Genomic DNA, 16464 nt, shown 5'->3' with positions numbered 1-16464 from the left:
ACATGAAAATCACTATTTTTTTCTTTTGGTGATCAGCTATTGCAGCTTGCTGATTTTATAACCATTTGCTACGGGATGCGAAGATATTTTACTGCACAGAACTTGACGCTTTGGGTCCTTCTCGATATTGCTTTATGAGCAGAAAGAAAAACCGAAGAACCTGCCACGTTTTCTCTGCTGTCTTTGGCGTTTGGCATGATCAGAGCAGGTGGATAGCTTTGCATGGATTCCAGCTAGAGAAGTGTGATTTTCTTTTTGTGTTAGCTGCAAACAATACACAAACAACCCCCACGATACATTGAGAACGTTCTGATTAGTCGAGTTGTAGAGTAACCTTTTAGGAACTCGGGGCGCTTCTTGGTGTTTATTTTTACTTTAAATACAAATACGTTATTTGGAGACGCTTTGCTCATTGGTCCTAGTAGGTCGCCTTTCGGACGGCCTTGCGGACAACGCCGGCACTGCGAGCGGGCCGCTGTGACTGGGAGCTGTCTGCTGTGCTCTGAGTGCCGCAGTGCCTGTCGCGACGCCTGCGCCTTGATGGCTAATTAACAGGGGCTGGAAGCAGCTGGCGGATCACGTCACTATTAAAACAGCTCAGCAGTCGGCACTAGGAGAGAGAGCCGCGGTACTGGAGTGCTGGCTGGGAGGAGAGAAGGGGAAACGTCTCCTGACGCTGTAAATAAGTGAAGCTCGGTCTTGAGACTACATCCTCCAGATAGGTATGAACTAGACAGACTAAATCTCAAAATTCACTCTTGACACAAAGTTTGTTTATCAATTTTCTTCTGGAAAAGTGTGATGTTTGTGAATTGGCAGCGTTCTTTCGTTAGTTGGGTTTTGGGCAAAAAAATAAATCGCACAAATTCGCGGCTAGCATCGCTGACAGTTCAGAAAGCTAAAACGTCAGCCTGCGATGTGCTCGAAGCGGGCAATTGCTGCATAAAACGTAAAATGTGCCAAGTTTCAGAAATAATTGTTTGTGTTTATCTTGCTGAACTTCACGACTATACCGGCAAGTAGATCCCGATGGTGAAATCATGTCGCTGTCCGTGCACTTGCTGCTGTGCTAGATTCCTGAGGTTACGCGTAAAGACGGTCACCAAATGGTAATAGCAGTTTTTTTTGTATTTATTATTGTTTAGCTAATGAGTGAAAGAGATGGGTTGCAGTACATCAGACTAGCGCAGGAAGAAACAGTCCAGCTATTCAGAATCGGTTTGATAAGTAAAGAGGGTGTGTCACTTAGTATGGATACCAAATGCTAAAATTCTGCTATAAAGGTCGCTGGTCGCTGATCAGCATGACTTGCGGTTTCTCTTTACGACCAGGGTTCAGCCTTTTGAGACGTTTTCTCGTACTATTTTTGTTTGAAGCCGGTAGGTACAGATAGTAGTTGTGTATTGGGGCGGCGAGTAAGATTCTTTACGGTCTCGAGTTGCAGTAAACGAAACTGAAAATGTTTAAACGAACTTCTTAACATTCTTCTAACCACATGTGCTGTCAGTTTATTACAAAAGCGTATAGTTCTGGTGCATGACGTTGGAGTCGGTTGGCAACAGGTCACATAGGGTACGGATATTGGAAGTTTTCAGCTATAGTGAAAGGATAGTATTGTGATAACCGTCTTAACGACTGCAACACTTAGCAATTGGAGTCCTAACTTCCATTTCGATACCAATTTAAATTAAATTCGCTTAGTTTAGCCAAGTCGATTCATAATGCTGGTATTTTAACACTATCTTGTAATACTAATAGGAAAAAATCTGATTACTATAATGAGGCAAGCACAAACTGCTAAACCAAGTGCTGTGCAAACAAAACAATTAAAGAGAATGGTGTAAACAATGTAGTTGACATCGTAGGGGCTGAAAGGGTGGTCAGGGACTAAGCATTTTAAGTGCTGTGGGTATTTCATTCCACCACCGAGGGGGCGTAGGGAGCGAGAATCTGGAGATTTCCGAAGTTCAGCTCTCACGGCAGTGTTTTGGGCTCTTTAAAACAAAATTGAAAACGGCTATTCTAAGGAATATTTCTATATTCTCTATTACACTTCTATTTTATTTGCCTTATGTGTAAACACGATTAAATAATGAGTAAATCCAGAGAATAAATTACTTAAAACTTTTTGTGGGTCATATAGTGTTGTACACGGAGCCAGTCGGGGCGCTGTGGCGTGACGTCACCGCAAGCGAGGGTGTTTGGTTGGGTGTTCGCGTCACGCTGCCCGCTGCCGAGCGCGCGAGAACGGGTCTTTAAAAAAATCGACCGTTTACCGACGCTGACCTTTGCAAAATAAAAGACCATGACGCGGTCGAATAAAATATTAACTGCATGAGACGGCAGCGATTTTGCACCGGCACGCTGAAAGAGTCCCGTCACAACTGTATGATCTATTTCAACAAATGCAAAGGATTTCGCTTCCTTAAGAGTCGGTGATTTCTTTCATGCGTATGTAATAAGGCCGTAGGTTGGTGCTTTGTGGATGTTATGACGGCGAACTGTTTTTCCTTGGGCTACAGCTAACATTACAGTTGCATCTTCAGACAACGAAAACACTGTAGAAGTAGATCAAACATTTTTTTTTTTTTGGTCACGACTAAGTTGTCACAGCATGTGGTCTGGTCCCGTCTACTCAACTCAATGACCCGTGCGGGTGTTTTGGCGACTCTGTATCTGTAACGCACAAGGTCCTAGATACTGACAGTCTAGCTAATTCATGATGAAACCTCAAACTTGGTTGGCAAAAACTCACCGGTTTAATCTAACCTAAACAGCGCATGAATTAAGTAAAGGGACTCGGATCCCATACAGGATTCGGGCGGTAAGCACCTGAGTCTCTTGCGTTTCAGCGACAAATGACATAACCATGCTATAAGAAACCTAAAAATAAAACTCCGAGTGACTTTTTGTCTGGAATTGTAAACTTACGTGCAAAATGTTTTGAGTTTTGGAGTTCATGAAAGATGTAGTAAGGATCCTAAAAGCTGTTTTATCAGAACGGGCTTTAAAAACTGTTAAGAATTTTAGATTGAGACTCTTCCCTGCAGGCTTCTATAGTGATGGTGTGTTCACTGAAAGCTCAGCTTGCCTAGACCTCTTTAATGAAACCTGTAGCAAGCAAGCAAGCTAATGATTTGTATTAGAACTGGTCATTGGTGTAAAAATAGGGCATTTTAAACTAAATGTCTGGTACTACTGATCGGGATATTGAAGATTATTTAAGAATTAAGACAGGAGTGATTGACAGTTCTTAATGTTTTGTGCATTTCAGCTAGAGGATGTCGGAGACGGAATTGGTTAAGAAGATGTTGCGGGCTGTGCTGCAGTCCAAGAAAAATGGGGTCTCTCTGTCACGGCTACAGTCCGAGTACAGATCTCTCACGGGGGAGTTCATCCCACACAAGCAGTTTGGATACCCTTCCCTTGAGATGTATCTGCAAAGTATCCCTTCAGTGGTGAAGATGGAGCGCAGCCGGACAGGAGAGGTGAGAGCTCCCAATCGTCATCGCAGTCACGCCTTGAAAATGCTTCACAGATGTAGGGGTCTTTCATGCCGGACTGACCTTTTAAATCTGTGCTGAGATATTGACAGTACATGTCCAGCTACACATGGAGTGCCTGTTCTTTACACACAACTCAAGTTAGATTTATAAAGTCGATAATTCTTATAATGAAGGCCTGTGATTTCTTGCACTACCATCCTAGATGGACTAGATTAAGCATTTATGTTTAAAATGGTCAGATCCCTGAAGGAACAAGATTTCTATTTTAAAAACATTTCTGAAGTAGAAATGTTTTCTCGGTTATGAGGGATGTAGAACACATTTGTTTCTAAACTTTTGAAAACATGCATTTTGTAAATGGCGATTTTGAGGTTGCTTATTTTTGGTGAAAGATTTAAAACTAATTCAGAACAGGCTTTGTGTTTTAAGCACTTAAATATGGTACTTGGTAAGATTTCAAAACTGAAGGTACGTAGATGCGGCTGTATTGAGGTTGTCTGTTGGTGTAATGCGGAGGTAATTAATTGGACTAGAATAAATAAGATTATTGTAAATTGGATTTAAAAAGGTACTGTACCTAATCCTATATGAAAAATATAGGCTATCCTGTGGAGTTGGAAACATTTATTTTTGTGCAGTGGATGTGAAAAATGCAAGTTCCTTTTTGTTTTTTGTATATTTTAACATAATAGCCATTTTTTATGAAAGGCTTGTAGTGAGAGTGACTATTCAGGCGTTTCCATGTGGTCTTGGTGCTTTTAGATTTAATATAAGGAAACCATGTACATGCCTATGATTCTGTATGGACACCACACTTCCTCCCGAATTAACTTTGATTACTCCAACAGAATGTTCTTAAATCAAGATCACTTTTCTAACTACGTGACTAGTGGGGGGTGTTTCATTTAACTTTTTGAAATTGCTTGTGCTCCAGCACGGCGACACAGTGGTGAATGTTGCTAACTTGCAGTGCTGATGCCCTGGGGTCAGTCACACAGTCTGCATGGAGTTTGTATGCTCTCCCTGTTTTTGCCCGGGTTTCTGTGGGTGCTCTGGTTTCCTCCCACAGTCTGAAGACCTGCTGGTAGGTTAATTGGCTTCTGTTAAAAACTGGTGTGTCTCTGTCCCTGCAATGGACTGATGTCCCATCCAGAGTGTATCCTATGCCTTGCACCCACTGGTTTCCAGGTTAGGCTCTGGCTCCATCCATGACCCTGTACTGGATAAAACAGATTCGAAAGTGAAACGATGCTCTCAAACTGTTGTCCAGATTAAATTTAAGTTCTTTTTACACATTTAACTATTACCTAACTGCCTCTTTTGTTAACATTGCCTCTTGCTACAATAGCATACTATAAACTTCTGCATAGCTCAGATTAAAGTAATGACAGCACAAATGGATCTGTTCCAAAGGAGAGCATTCAGGAGGCTTGTTTATTCCCAACACGGTCTTGGTGCATTGGAACATGGAATGGTGTGTGTGCATTGTAAGAAAGTGTTGCAGTTTGATTATTAAATGCCTGTTCTAAATTTTTAGATGGAGGGGGTTCTGAGGGTTTGGCATCTATTGCTTTTTTTTATTGGTATTCTGTTTGCAGTGCACAAATGTGTATTCCTAATCATAGTGAAGACTTTTTAAAGTTGCACTTCTAATTTGACATTTGTGTTTCTTTGCTATAGAATTAATCAGCCCTTTATTGCAGCAGTACAGTGGTATTTTAGTTGAATGTATGTTACAGCATCCCAGTTGAATTTCAGTTTCTAGGCTATCCTAAAATTCCAAGCCCTGGTGCTTAAATTTAATTGGATCCGGAAGGATGTCTATAGTCTAATTTGTTGTACAAGTTTAATGATTAATTTAGTAATTGGCAGAGTACTGCATGGGACTTGAATTGAATACGTCTCACTGAAAGTTCATGAATTCTAAAATATTGGTAATGCACAAAGCCTGCAGAACACTAGCAACGGAATCAAAGAATACTGAAATGTTACTTGTGGTCAATAAAATCATTAAGTATTTTAAATTTCTGGTAGGTTTTGAACAAGAATCTTTTTTTTTTCCTCCATATATTCTGTCTTGGTTTCCCAGAGATCTTCTACATTTCTATGCATCTCTAAAGTAGTTTTCTTTAATAATGGATAGAGACAGACTCCCCCTACTCTTGACTAGAACTTCAGTGGCTCTGATCACCCCTGTGTTACTCTGCTACTCAGTGTATAAAATATAAAATTGCTCCAGCTAGAATAAAAACTGTTGCAAAAAATCTTCAAAGGTATGGAAGATGCAAAGCAATATTCTTCTAGACCAGTGGGACTGGGAAGGTGTTACCCAGAAAATTCAGTATGTAGATTTTTGACTTTAATGACTAGCAACTTTTCCTTCAGCATGAGGTCCCTGCCCAGTGCGAAGGATTCCCAGATAGAATTGGTCATCTGTTCTGCCGACTCCACTTCCATCCTTTCTGCAAAATGCTCTCCTAGGATCTTATTCTGTTCTGCGTGGTTTGAGACCATGTTCTAATTTAGACTCCTTTGAATTCTGGTAAGATAAAAGCTGAAAACAAATTGATCACTGCAAATACCTGCTGACTGAAATAGTCAAGAGTAGAGAGAAGATAAGATCACTTTATTGGCCATATACAATTTCTTTTATTAGGAATTTATTTTTCACATACCCCAACTTGCTCTGAGATACACACAGAGAGAGAAGCTTGGGGTCAGAGCGCAGGGTCAGTCATTTATACGGTGCCCCTGGAGTAGTTGGGGTTAAGGGCCTTGCTCAGGGGCCCAACGGAGTAGGATACCTTCGCCAGCCGGGGGATATGAACCTGCAACCTTCCAGCCACAGAGCAACTGCACCGTCCCTAGTAATAGTGTAAAGCCCCTAATGTAGTGTGCCATCTTCCATACACAAACATGTCTTGAGCTCTCTATCCTCCACTCCCCGCACTGATATGCCTTGAAGTGCTCTATCTTGATGTGAAGTGCAGGCTAAAGGCTCCATAGCTAATGCAAACAGCAAACTGAGATACTGAGCAGCCCTGCCTCAAACCAGAAAAGACTTTAAAAGACTGAGATGTATAGTAGATCACTACAATTCTTCCATTGCTACATATATAGATAATCAGTGATTTAAATTGGGCCAAAGTCCCTTTGTTCTAAAAGGGATCTGAGGTACTGTTAGTTTTGGCAGAGCAAACTGTGTATATTTTAAGAGGAGACCTGAAATAAGACGAGGGAAGAGAGAGGTCCTCCAGGTATAGACAGTAATATGTCAATAAGGCCGGGTTGTTGCTCATTAGATGCCCTGCAAGCCCACATGCCTGTTTTTCCCCTAGTGATTAGAAAGGGGCTTTGGACAGGGTCATACTGTCTACACCTAGCAGTCTGAGGGGCCTCCAGTTATTGATGTCATTTTGTCATCTCTTAAATGAGAGATGGTGCTCCCTTTAAGCGTCGAGTCCAACTTTGAAGCTTTTGTTCTACAATAATGCTCTTACAGTACTAGGTCCTTGGATAACAACAGGTGCTATGAAAATTCTTTTGGGAGTCCATCAGTGCCAGGAGTAATAAAAGAAGCATTCAACAAACGGAACACACCATAGATCTAAAGACAAGGGAGAGACGTGGAAGAAAGAACATTACCATAAACCCCCTTTTCCTTTTTTTCCTTACCACTACTGAGTGAGTACCTTGTTGTGTTCATTCTAGGAGAATGGGTTCTGGTATTAATGTTTTAATGTGTAATCGTGAGGGGTAAATAAAGCTTGTGAAATTGCTTTATTGTAGAATCTTCTTCACTTTCAATAATTGCTTATCCAATTCAGCGTCATGGTGACCTGAGCCTGTCTAGGGAAGCATTGGGCAGAAAGACCAATTAATCTGGGAGCACCTGGCAGAATCCCACATGATCATGCAAATAGCACCCAAGAAATCAGACCCAGGGCCCTAGCACTGTGGGGCAGCAATGCCAACCACTGTGACCCCATGCTGCCTGATGTAGAGTCCTCAGGTCAGGTTCCCATTCTGTTTTGATATCCATGTTGAAGGAGGAGAGTGTTTCTTGGCCTGCCTGGTTGGTATTTGAATTACAAGGTTAGAATTCTAGGATTTCTATGGCTGTAGGATGTAGACCTTTGGTAAGCATTGATTTGTACATGTTTGTGGAATGTCTTGTCAAGTTTAAGCCTGATTTATTAATCCATCACAAGAGCTGTACCTATAGAATGAACTTGCATGCCTCACATTGTATGTAATGCTTGGGTTATCAAATCACTATAATTTGTTATAAACAAAACTTATTTGGGTGTTTTAATCTTGGCTTTGCTCAAAGTGCATAGCGCAGGTGCCTTTTCCTGGCAGGATTTGATGACAAAGAGCTGATGCTCGTTCAGTTCCTCTCGCACAATTTCTAGTTTTAATGACTGTGAACCCTCATAGCTGTGCAACAGGCCACACTCTTGCACGTCAGACGTGCAACAGAATGCTTTGGTTTCTTCATACAAACTAATAAACTGCATTTCTTGTTTCTCATGTGAATTTTCCAAATGTTTGCAGCATAGCAACTAATATCTGGAGGAGTGCTGGTGGACCGCTCCACAATGTACGCGTCGTCCTTCCGCAGAGGACCAGTTGGTTGCACACCTGAATGAGGGCTGTTCTTAAAGTCTGAAATTGGTACTGGGTTTAATACCCATTATAAACACTTCCACCTTATAACGGCTGAAAGCAGACTTTCCATTAGCCCTTTCCAAAACCATATCCATTAGCCTGCAATGAAGAACTTGGGTTGAGCAAAACCAGAAGATTGTTTCTCCAGAACTGGGATTGGGATCTGTTGGCCTACTTCTAGTGAAATGCTTGTTTGCAGCCACTGTTGGTGCCTTTTGTGTAAAATTAAAGCTAATATCACTATAAAGAGACCATTTTTTTCAATTTTTTAAGTTGAACCAATGTATACATTTAGGGTACACTTGGCCAGTCAGAACCTTTTGTCCTCATTAGAAACTGCGGTGTCTGCTAACATCCTCAAGCCTCCGGTTTACATTACAGCTCCAGTTAATAGCACTGGAAATCTCCTTTAAAGCGCTCCGCCCTTTCTTGTTGTGGTTTTCATGTTAGCATTTAGGGTGTGACAGTCATAGCTCAGTTAACTTTTTGGACAGTGGAAGTTTACTTTTCTGGTATGTTGTTCGTCTGTAAATTTTATAAATGTCGATGTGCATAGCAACAAGGTGACGCTGGTCTTCTTTTATAAGAGAACTGAGCTATGATTTTAGGGAAATCAGCGGATGCAAGACCCAAGCATGTCTGTTGGGTGTTTTCTCATTCTAGTACTACAAACTTGTGTAAATGTTTAGGAATGCTACATTATTAGCAGCTCAGCTACTCTAGGTATAAGTCTGATCATATTTATTGGTACAGCTTATTTACCCTGTTTCAAGACCAATTAAGGTTCAGTTAGGGCAAACTTCCCCTGAACTTTGATGCTTTCATCTGTTGGGGTGTAAGAAGTCAGTGGTGTGGGTGGATGACCAGCGTAGAACTCCAGAACACTTGATTTTGAGGTGTAACTAGACTCATTACAGAATCTAAATACCTCTTAGTCATATTGAGACATTCTACACAAGTGGGTCTGTTGAACTCAAGTGTTATTTCTTATGCAATAATGCATCTGTGTACATAATGAAGTGTGTTTTGATTAGTTCTGTCTAAAGTCATTCTAAGCAAAGATTGATTAATAAGATGGTTTGTTTTTTTTTACATAAAAACCCCCAGCAGCCATATCACTCCGCAACTCACAACTGGCAACCCACTGAAGCTCAGCAGGGGTGGGCTTGGTTAGTACTTTACAGGTAATGGGGACTCCCCTCCACCACCACCAATGTGCAGCTCCACCTGGATGATGCGACGGCAGCCATAGTGCGCCAGAACGCTCACCACACATCAGCTATCAGTGGGGAGGAGAGCAGAGTAATGAAGCCAATTAATAGATGGGGATTATTAGGAGACCATGATTGGCAAGGGCCAATGGGAAATTTGGCCAGGACGCCGGGGTCACACCCCTAGTCTTTTCGAGAAACGCCCTGGGATTTTTAATGACCACAGAGAGTCGGGACCTTGGTTTTACATCTCATCTGAAGGACGGCGCCTGTTTACAGTATAGTGTTATACTTTGTATGAAACAAATAACAAACAGCAAATGCCTTTTGCAACATTGGCACAAATGAAAGTATATTTAAGCATCTCACCCAAGTAAGCTCAAAACTTCCTAATTTATATTGGTCTGTTTTTGCTTCTGGTAATATGACATTGGCATTTCATTGGGCGAGCTTATCTGAATGGAAGCCAGATGACTACTTTACCAGGTTGGAGATTCTCAGATAACTAGGTCATATTACAGAGATGAAGTAGCAATGTGCCTGAAAGAAATAGGAGTTAATATGGGAGAGAGCAAGTTACAGCCCACCTTTGTCTCTAATTGCTGCCTGATCAGTAACCCGTCTTTGAAGTGAAGGGTCTTAATTTTTGGAATGGATCTGTGTTTTTGTTTTGGTGTGACTGTTTCCTTTTAAAATCCACTAGACATTCTGCCACTCTTGTATTTTTGGAAGAGGCAGCCTTTGGTGGGTTACTTAGCTTATTAAGGCTGTTTTGCTCTCCACGTCTGAGTACATTGTGTATCTCATGAGAACGTTGGATTTAAAGTAATGGGGTTTAAAATCTGTTGTATTGTTTTAGGTTTCATATAGTAAGCTAATGCCCAATTTCTCCACTATTAGATAGTTAATGGAAGGTTAAATAAGGCCTACTTTTATTGATGACTATTGTAGTGAAATTGTCATGCAGTGATGAACTATGTGTACACCCTACAAATGGTGCCAAGAAGATGAGTAATCTCAGATTATACTTGCAATCCTATTGGTGCAGTGGTGTTTGTTATTCTGGTGTTGAACACCGGTCAGCTCTGTTAATAATGGTAGCAGCATCTTGAAGGTTCCCCACTACAAAGCACTGTGAAGGTGGGATAAAGTGAGACGGAAGTTAGCTGAGTAGAAGTGGTGGTTGAAAACTTCCACAAGATGTTCCTATCTAAACCAAGAGGTCCTAGAGAGCAATGATTTCTGAAGATGTGGGATATTTAAACTTGGCTCTCTTACACAAGTGACTCATTTAGCAAATGATAAGACACTAAAGCCCCCAAAATTGCAGATGCCTTAATTGAACAAATTACTTGCTTAACTGAAAAATACTTTACAAGTGGTCCTAATCTTTAGAAGGCAGGGTTGGTCTAGATGAATGCCTGCCCTCTCTATGTAGAGGGAGACGGCTTGTGACCCTGAAGCAGCTGCAGTAGACAAACTGACACCATCTTCCTTAAGAAATATCTAAAGCATAATGCTTATATACATATTTTGAAAATCTTAACATTTGCAAAATTGAGGTTTTCTTTGGCATCTGCTGTATAGTCATAGTTCAATGTGTGGCCTTATGACTCGTGCTGCTATAGACCAATGCTCCTCTGCGCAAATGTTAGGAACTTTGAAACCCTTAAGCTTGTTGCACAAGAAAGTATCTGGTTCCCTCCTTGTGCTACTCCTTTCTCAATAGTGTAGTGCACAGATTAGTTAAGGGTTTTTCTGTAAGAAGTGTGTATGAGGGAGAAGTTAGGAGCTGGATGTGTGCAGTCTTGTTGCCCGCCAACTAAAGCTTCTGTTTTTTCCAGGCGACGTGCTTTGCTGCGGTCTGTAATGAGACTGCACACATTGCCCAGCTCGTGGCTCGGCAACGCAACTCTAAGAAGACTGGTAAATCGCAGCTGGTGAACTGCCAGATGAGGGTGAAACCTGCTACTCCATTTATGCCAAATGGTAAGTTTGTGACCTGCTGTCTTACAGGTCTACCCCCCTCATCTTTCTAATTAACTTGGTCAGTTCTACAACTTATCCTGGGCGATGTTCTCCAGTACTGGAGTATTGCTAGTCATATGCTATTGGGAGAGTTTTTTTCCCCAGTTAACCCTAGAGCACTTATTTGTAAAACAAGACAAGCTGTATCTCTTTTTGGTAACTGAATGTTTTCCTTCATCGGTCTCTCAGGCGCTGGTTATAGGTAGGTGATGCTGATCACAAAGTCCAGTTAACTTCATTTGAACTACATTTTAGTCCCAGCAGTTTACCAACTGGTGAATGTGAACATGGGGGAGGGGGGGGGTGTATTTCTGCCAGTTGTTGAATGAAGAGGTGTAATGTATAATAAATCCAACTATAACTGACGAACATTGTGGACTTGGAAGGTAATAGTTGTGATAAATTGGGATGTAGTGAGTGCTTGCATCTTAAAGGAGTTATGTGGAAAAATAAACATTGGAAATGCAGAATGCATCCAGTGTAGTGCACGAATGCCAAGGCCAAGTTAAGAATACATGGAGAGCACAGGTGGTATGACAGGTCTGGCAGATCTGTGGCAAGCCGCAGGAGTTAGTTCAGTGTATGCAGCATTATCAACCATCAGAACCATAAACTTCAATGGCTGCATTTTGGACAACTTCTCTCTCTGGAATTACAAATGTTCTTTGTACTTTTTTATATAAAAAAAATGAAAGCTTGACCCATTTCATTGTTCCTCTGAGGAGCTCGGTACTGTACAAGGAGCTCCAAGAATAGCTGCTGCAGATTAGGTCAGACATCTGTATCCTACTTTTTTGCTGTTTTTGTTAGCTGGGACATTGATTGCAGTCATGTCACATTAACAAAGAAAAGAGCAAAAGGAGGTTTGTTTTTTGTACCTGCATTGGTGAGGCTATACTGGGTAATGTGCGTTAGGAAGGCAATAAAATGTTTTTACAGTGGTGTGAGACACTGATTCTGCTATTTCAGTAGAACAGACTCTTTCTGAGTTTATCACTTGAATAAATTGTCAAAATCAATGGATAATCTCCCACTGCCCCCTGCAAAATATCCAGTGGGCATTTTCTGTAGTTTTAGAAATGTTCTGTTACCCATTTGATGATGTTTTTGTGACAGCTTCAGTGTTAAATAAAATATGATCTTTGTTTTGAATGTCATGCCCTCAATTTGTCCCATATTTAACATGAAAATAAACCACTTGTGACAGAAACTTTAACAATAAGATGGTTACATTTAAGATGACTTGGCTATGCATTACCAGGTTAGAAATTCCTGGATATGAACAAACCCCCCCTCTCAGATTGACCGTGTACAAATTTGATCACGTTCCATTTTCTATAGCTGCAAAATTAATATGAATGTATTCCATTGTTATAGTATTACAATTCAAGTGAGGAAGCACATTTTCATTATAAACATGAGAGCTTGGCTCCATATGTTAAAACCTTCATTGTCTTGTAAAAATGTTCAAAGATCTTTACAATGATGTCATGTAAAGATAAGTGAATTGTTACCGAGGTTTCTGAATCACTTGAAGAGTGGCACAGCCAAAGGTTGGCCACCTTTCTCCGTTGCCAGATTGAATTCTCATCTGCATGAGTGCCATTGAATGTTCTTGTAGATGGATACTTTATTGATCCCGTGAGGGAAATTTGCAGAATTTGCTTGTTAAGAGGCAATCCAACAAGTTAGATGGGCTGATTTGTAGATGCTCAATGATCCAAGGATCACATTTTGTATGTAAAAAGGCAAATGTACAAACTATCAAATGGACTAATGGAACTGCTCCACTGTCGACTTGGATGCTCCAAGCATTTTATGGATCACATAAGTAGCTGTGTCGAGGTTTTCCCAAATGGCTGTGTCCTTGCATCCAGCTTATCAAATTTAATATTGCATCTAGTTTGTTTCTTGAGGAATTTGTGAATACAAATTAGTGAGCCTTTTTACACACCATATTTGTATGGAATAAATCAATAAAATGTATACATTTGTTTTCCATAAATTAACAGTTAAAATATTTGCAATATCCATTTTAAAGAATGTCTATTTTTTTTTTAATGGTTCATTATAAGTGATTTTAAAAAAATACACCCAGCTTACTTGACACGTTTTTTGAGTCATTAGGGTTGAGGTGCATGGCTAAAGTTGCTTCACGAAACCGGCATGTCTTATGAAATGAATTTCAGTCACATTTTATTCCCATGTGCTGAATTCCTGAAATTTGGGTTTTATGGTATAATCCCTCACACTCCAAGTACAAACCCAATACGCCCATCAAATGAAAATTCCACAGAATTCCTTATCAACACATTTGTGTGCAAATTCAACTTTACACAACCTATAAATCATACATTTCTAGACATGACTTTGTTACATGCATAAAGACAAGTAATACAACAAGTTTTGTTTTTTGTTTTTTTACCCCTGGCCAGATTTGCAAGGAGTAAGTGTAATGTGATCTTCAGTAGAGCTGTTCAACACTTTAGTGTCACTTTGCTTTAACATTTTCTCTTGCTCTTTCACTGAAATTTGTAACCCCTATTGCAATCATATAAGGGAAGCACCCAAGTTATTTTATGTATTGTGGGTTTCATTACTGAACAGTACAGTGTAGGGTTAATGAAATATACAGATGAGGTTCTGAACTGTGGCATCTGATTTCAGAGTAATAAATACATAAGTACTTGTCCAGTCTACACAATAGGTAAGGGACAAAATTCAGCTATAACGCATTTTGCAGAATTCTGTATAATGCTACTTCTATTTTTTTTTTCTTCCAAAATTCCTCCATATCTTTGGGGGGGGGGGGATCAATAGGGATTGCTAATGGCCTGTAATGTTCAAGTCTTGTTATAAATATTCTGTTGCTTTTGTGCCAGTGTACTAACCAGACCATGCAAGGACATTCATTCTCCTTTCAATACAATACACAGAAGTAGTGCTTTGCATTTGGACCAGAAGGCTTGTCTTGTCAAACCATAAACCCTTTTGCAGTATATATCTCTTACTAGATTTAAGGTTAGACCTTGCATAAAACTTTTAAAGTTGCTTTGGACTTCATAGTGACGTTCCTGACCATTTGTTTTCCCCTGGTTGCTCGGTTTGGAAAGATGGCCTGGGTTATATGATACACATTTTTCTGCACGCGTACCATTTTACACTTGGTTCGGACGTTCTTTGGCCATCTTGATTGGCTTGTTGTATCACTTATGACTTTGAAATTTTAATATTGACTGAAGGAACTTGCAGTGACTGCATTTCATTTACAGTTAGCCATTATGTTAATTGTGACTTTTCAAACTTCCTGTGCATGCTGAATTATTAAAGGTTGTCAACACACAGCAGTTTTTTTGGGGGAAAACTACCAGTACTTTAATCTATTTAGATTGTATAGACTAAAGTCTTTTTGAAAGTCCACATCATATGGAAAATTCTCAGGGTAATGAATATTTGTAGCAATGTGTATATAGTACTTTGCAAAATATTACAGTTCAGTGCTATTGATGAAAGGAAATGATCAATTTCCCTACGGGATTAATAAAGTATAATCTATCTATTCTTCAAAACTTTTGCCTAAAATTACTTCAATTGTTCATTTTATTAACTTTATTCACATTGGTTCTTTAGCAAAACCCAGGACTTCCCTGAGGCAGCCAGATCACACAGGACGTACCAATAGGAGCATGACTCAGCTGTCCATGGGAAGCAGGAGTGGAGTCTATGGGCAAGTCTTAACGAGAGATTTGCAGCCTGATGCAAAAACCGCTTTGATGAACCGGACCCCCACTGTTCAAATGCGGAAACCCCCGACAGTGAGTGAAAGGTGAGTTACGCATCTGACGAAGGTCAAACTTTAGTTCCCGTTGTACCAGATTAATCCCAACTGTTTTAACCCATTCACTTTTAAGAGGATCTAGTACCTAGCAAGAAATGCCAAGCATGACCTTGGAATTTAGTTATTTTTCATATTGTTTAAGTTAAATTTACAGATAAAATGGAAGAATCTTAGTTGAATTGTAAGCCTATAGGATTTTGCTTTTGTAGCTTTTTTTTCTAAATTGTACATATCCGGTGGCAAAAAACTTAAATAGATGTTTGTTTTGGGAGTGAATTTCACTTTTGAGAAACTAATCAGAATCGGATTTCCAGAGACAAGGAAAGTCATTTGCTTATTGGGTTGCTTGTACTAGAGCTTAAATCGATTAGAATTACTGGGTGTTCCATAGGATCCTGGAAAGAGGTGCATTTTGTTTAGTAATGCAGCTTGTAAAGATCAATGGATAATTCTGGCTTGTCGGATCTTCAATTTACTAATTGGATCTCTCCTATATTGAGGATTAGCATTGCATTGTTTTCAGGTGGATGCTGCACATTGGTGGTGGTGGTGGTGGTGGTGGTGGTGGAGGGGAGTCCCCATTGCCTGTAAAGAGCTTTGAGTGGAGTGTCCAGAAAAGTGATACAAGTGTAACCAATTATTATTGTATCCCCCTTCCATTAGTGCAGCATGTAAATGGGACTTGGTTAGGTTGGTTTATTATTTGGAGATTTTGGCATGGTGCAGCTGGGGAAAAACTATAAAAATGGGTTGTGCAGTGTGGCTGTACTTTTTCCATTTCATTCGGGTACAGGAGTGAGCAACTCTTGGCAAAACTGCAGTGTCTGTGACCATCCATAATGCAGTGTTTTTAGACCTTGAAACATCCTTTTGCTTTTAGGCCAGAGCTTAGCTCAAGAGGAAAGGCTTTAAATGTTTGATCCAGCCTGTTCAACCTAATGAATTTTTCCAACCTACGTATTTATGTTGACGTTCTGTATTGTTCAGACAAATAACAAAGTGGAGAACAAAAATAGAAGCTACAGAGGGGAGTTGCCATTATCTTCTGAATGTGCTTTGATGTTGAATTAGTCAGACCTACTTATGTCCAGGTTTATACCAATGTTCTTAATTTCTTTTCTTAAACATTATTTGAATCTTGTAAAGAAATAAAGAGAATAAAGTCAATAATATAAACAGTGGTTGGTTAGGGTGAGTTACTAATGGTGGA

General features: G+C 40.1%; 1 protein-coding gene across 6 annotated transcripts in view; it reads left to right on the top strand.

Moving 5' to 3' along the window:
* Positions 1–459: 459 nt before the first annotated feature.
* The window catches only part of LOC102692539 (tudor domain-containing protein 7B), a 39632-nt gene continuing 23627 nt past the window's right edge, over positions 460–16464 (top strand). The window contains exons 1-4 of one of the 6 annotated variants that reach the window (XM_015345124.2): positions 460–722; positions 3275–3488; positions 11233–11377; positions 15047–15242. In XM_015345124.2, coding sequence (XP_015200610.2) covers positions 3282–3488; positions 11233–11377; positions 15047–15242 — 548 coding nt within the window. In that variant the 5' untranslated portion in view covers positions 460–722; positions 3275–3281. The other 5 variants (XM_069189370.1, XM_015345130.2, XM_015345128.2 and 2 more) reach the window with 5 other exon arrangements.

The sequence above is a fragment of the Lepisosteus oculatus genome, chromosome 1, assembly GCF_040954835.1.
Source record: "Lepisosteus oculatus isolate fLepOcu1 chromosome 1, fLepOcu1.hap2, whole genome shotgun sequence".
NCBI classification, from domain to species: Eukaryota; Metazoa; Chordata; class Actinopteri; order Semionotiformes; family Lepisosteidae; genus Lepisosteus; species Lepisosteus oculatus.
The sequence above is the reverse complement of the archived record's forward strand: the minus strand, read 5'-3'. Positions and strand labels throughout refer to the sequence as shown.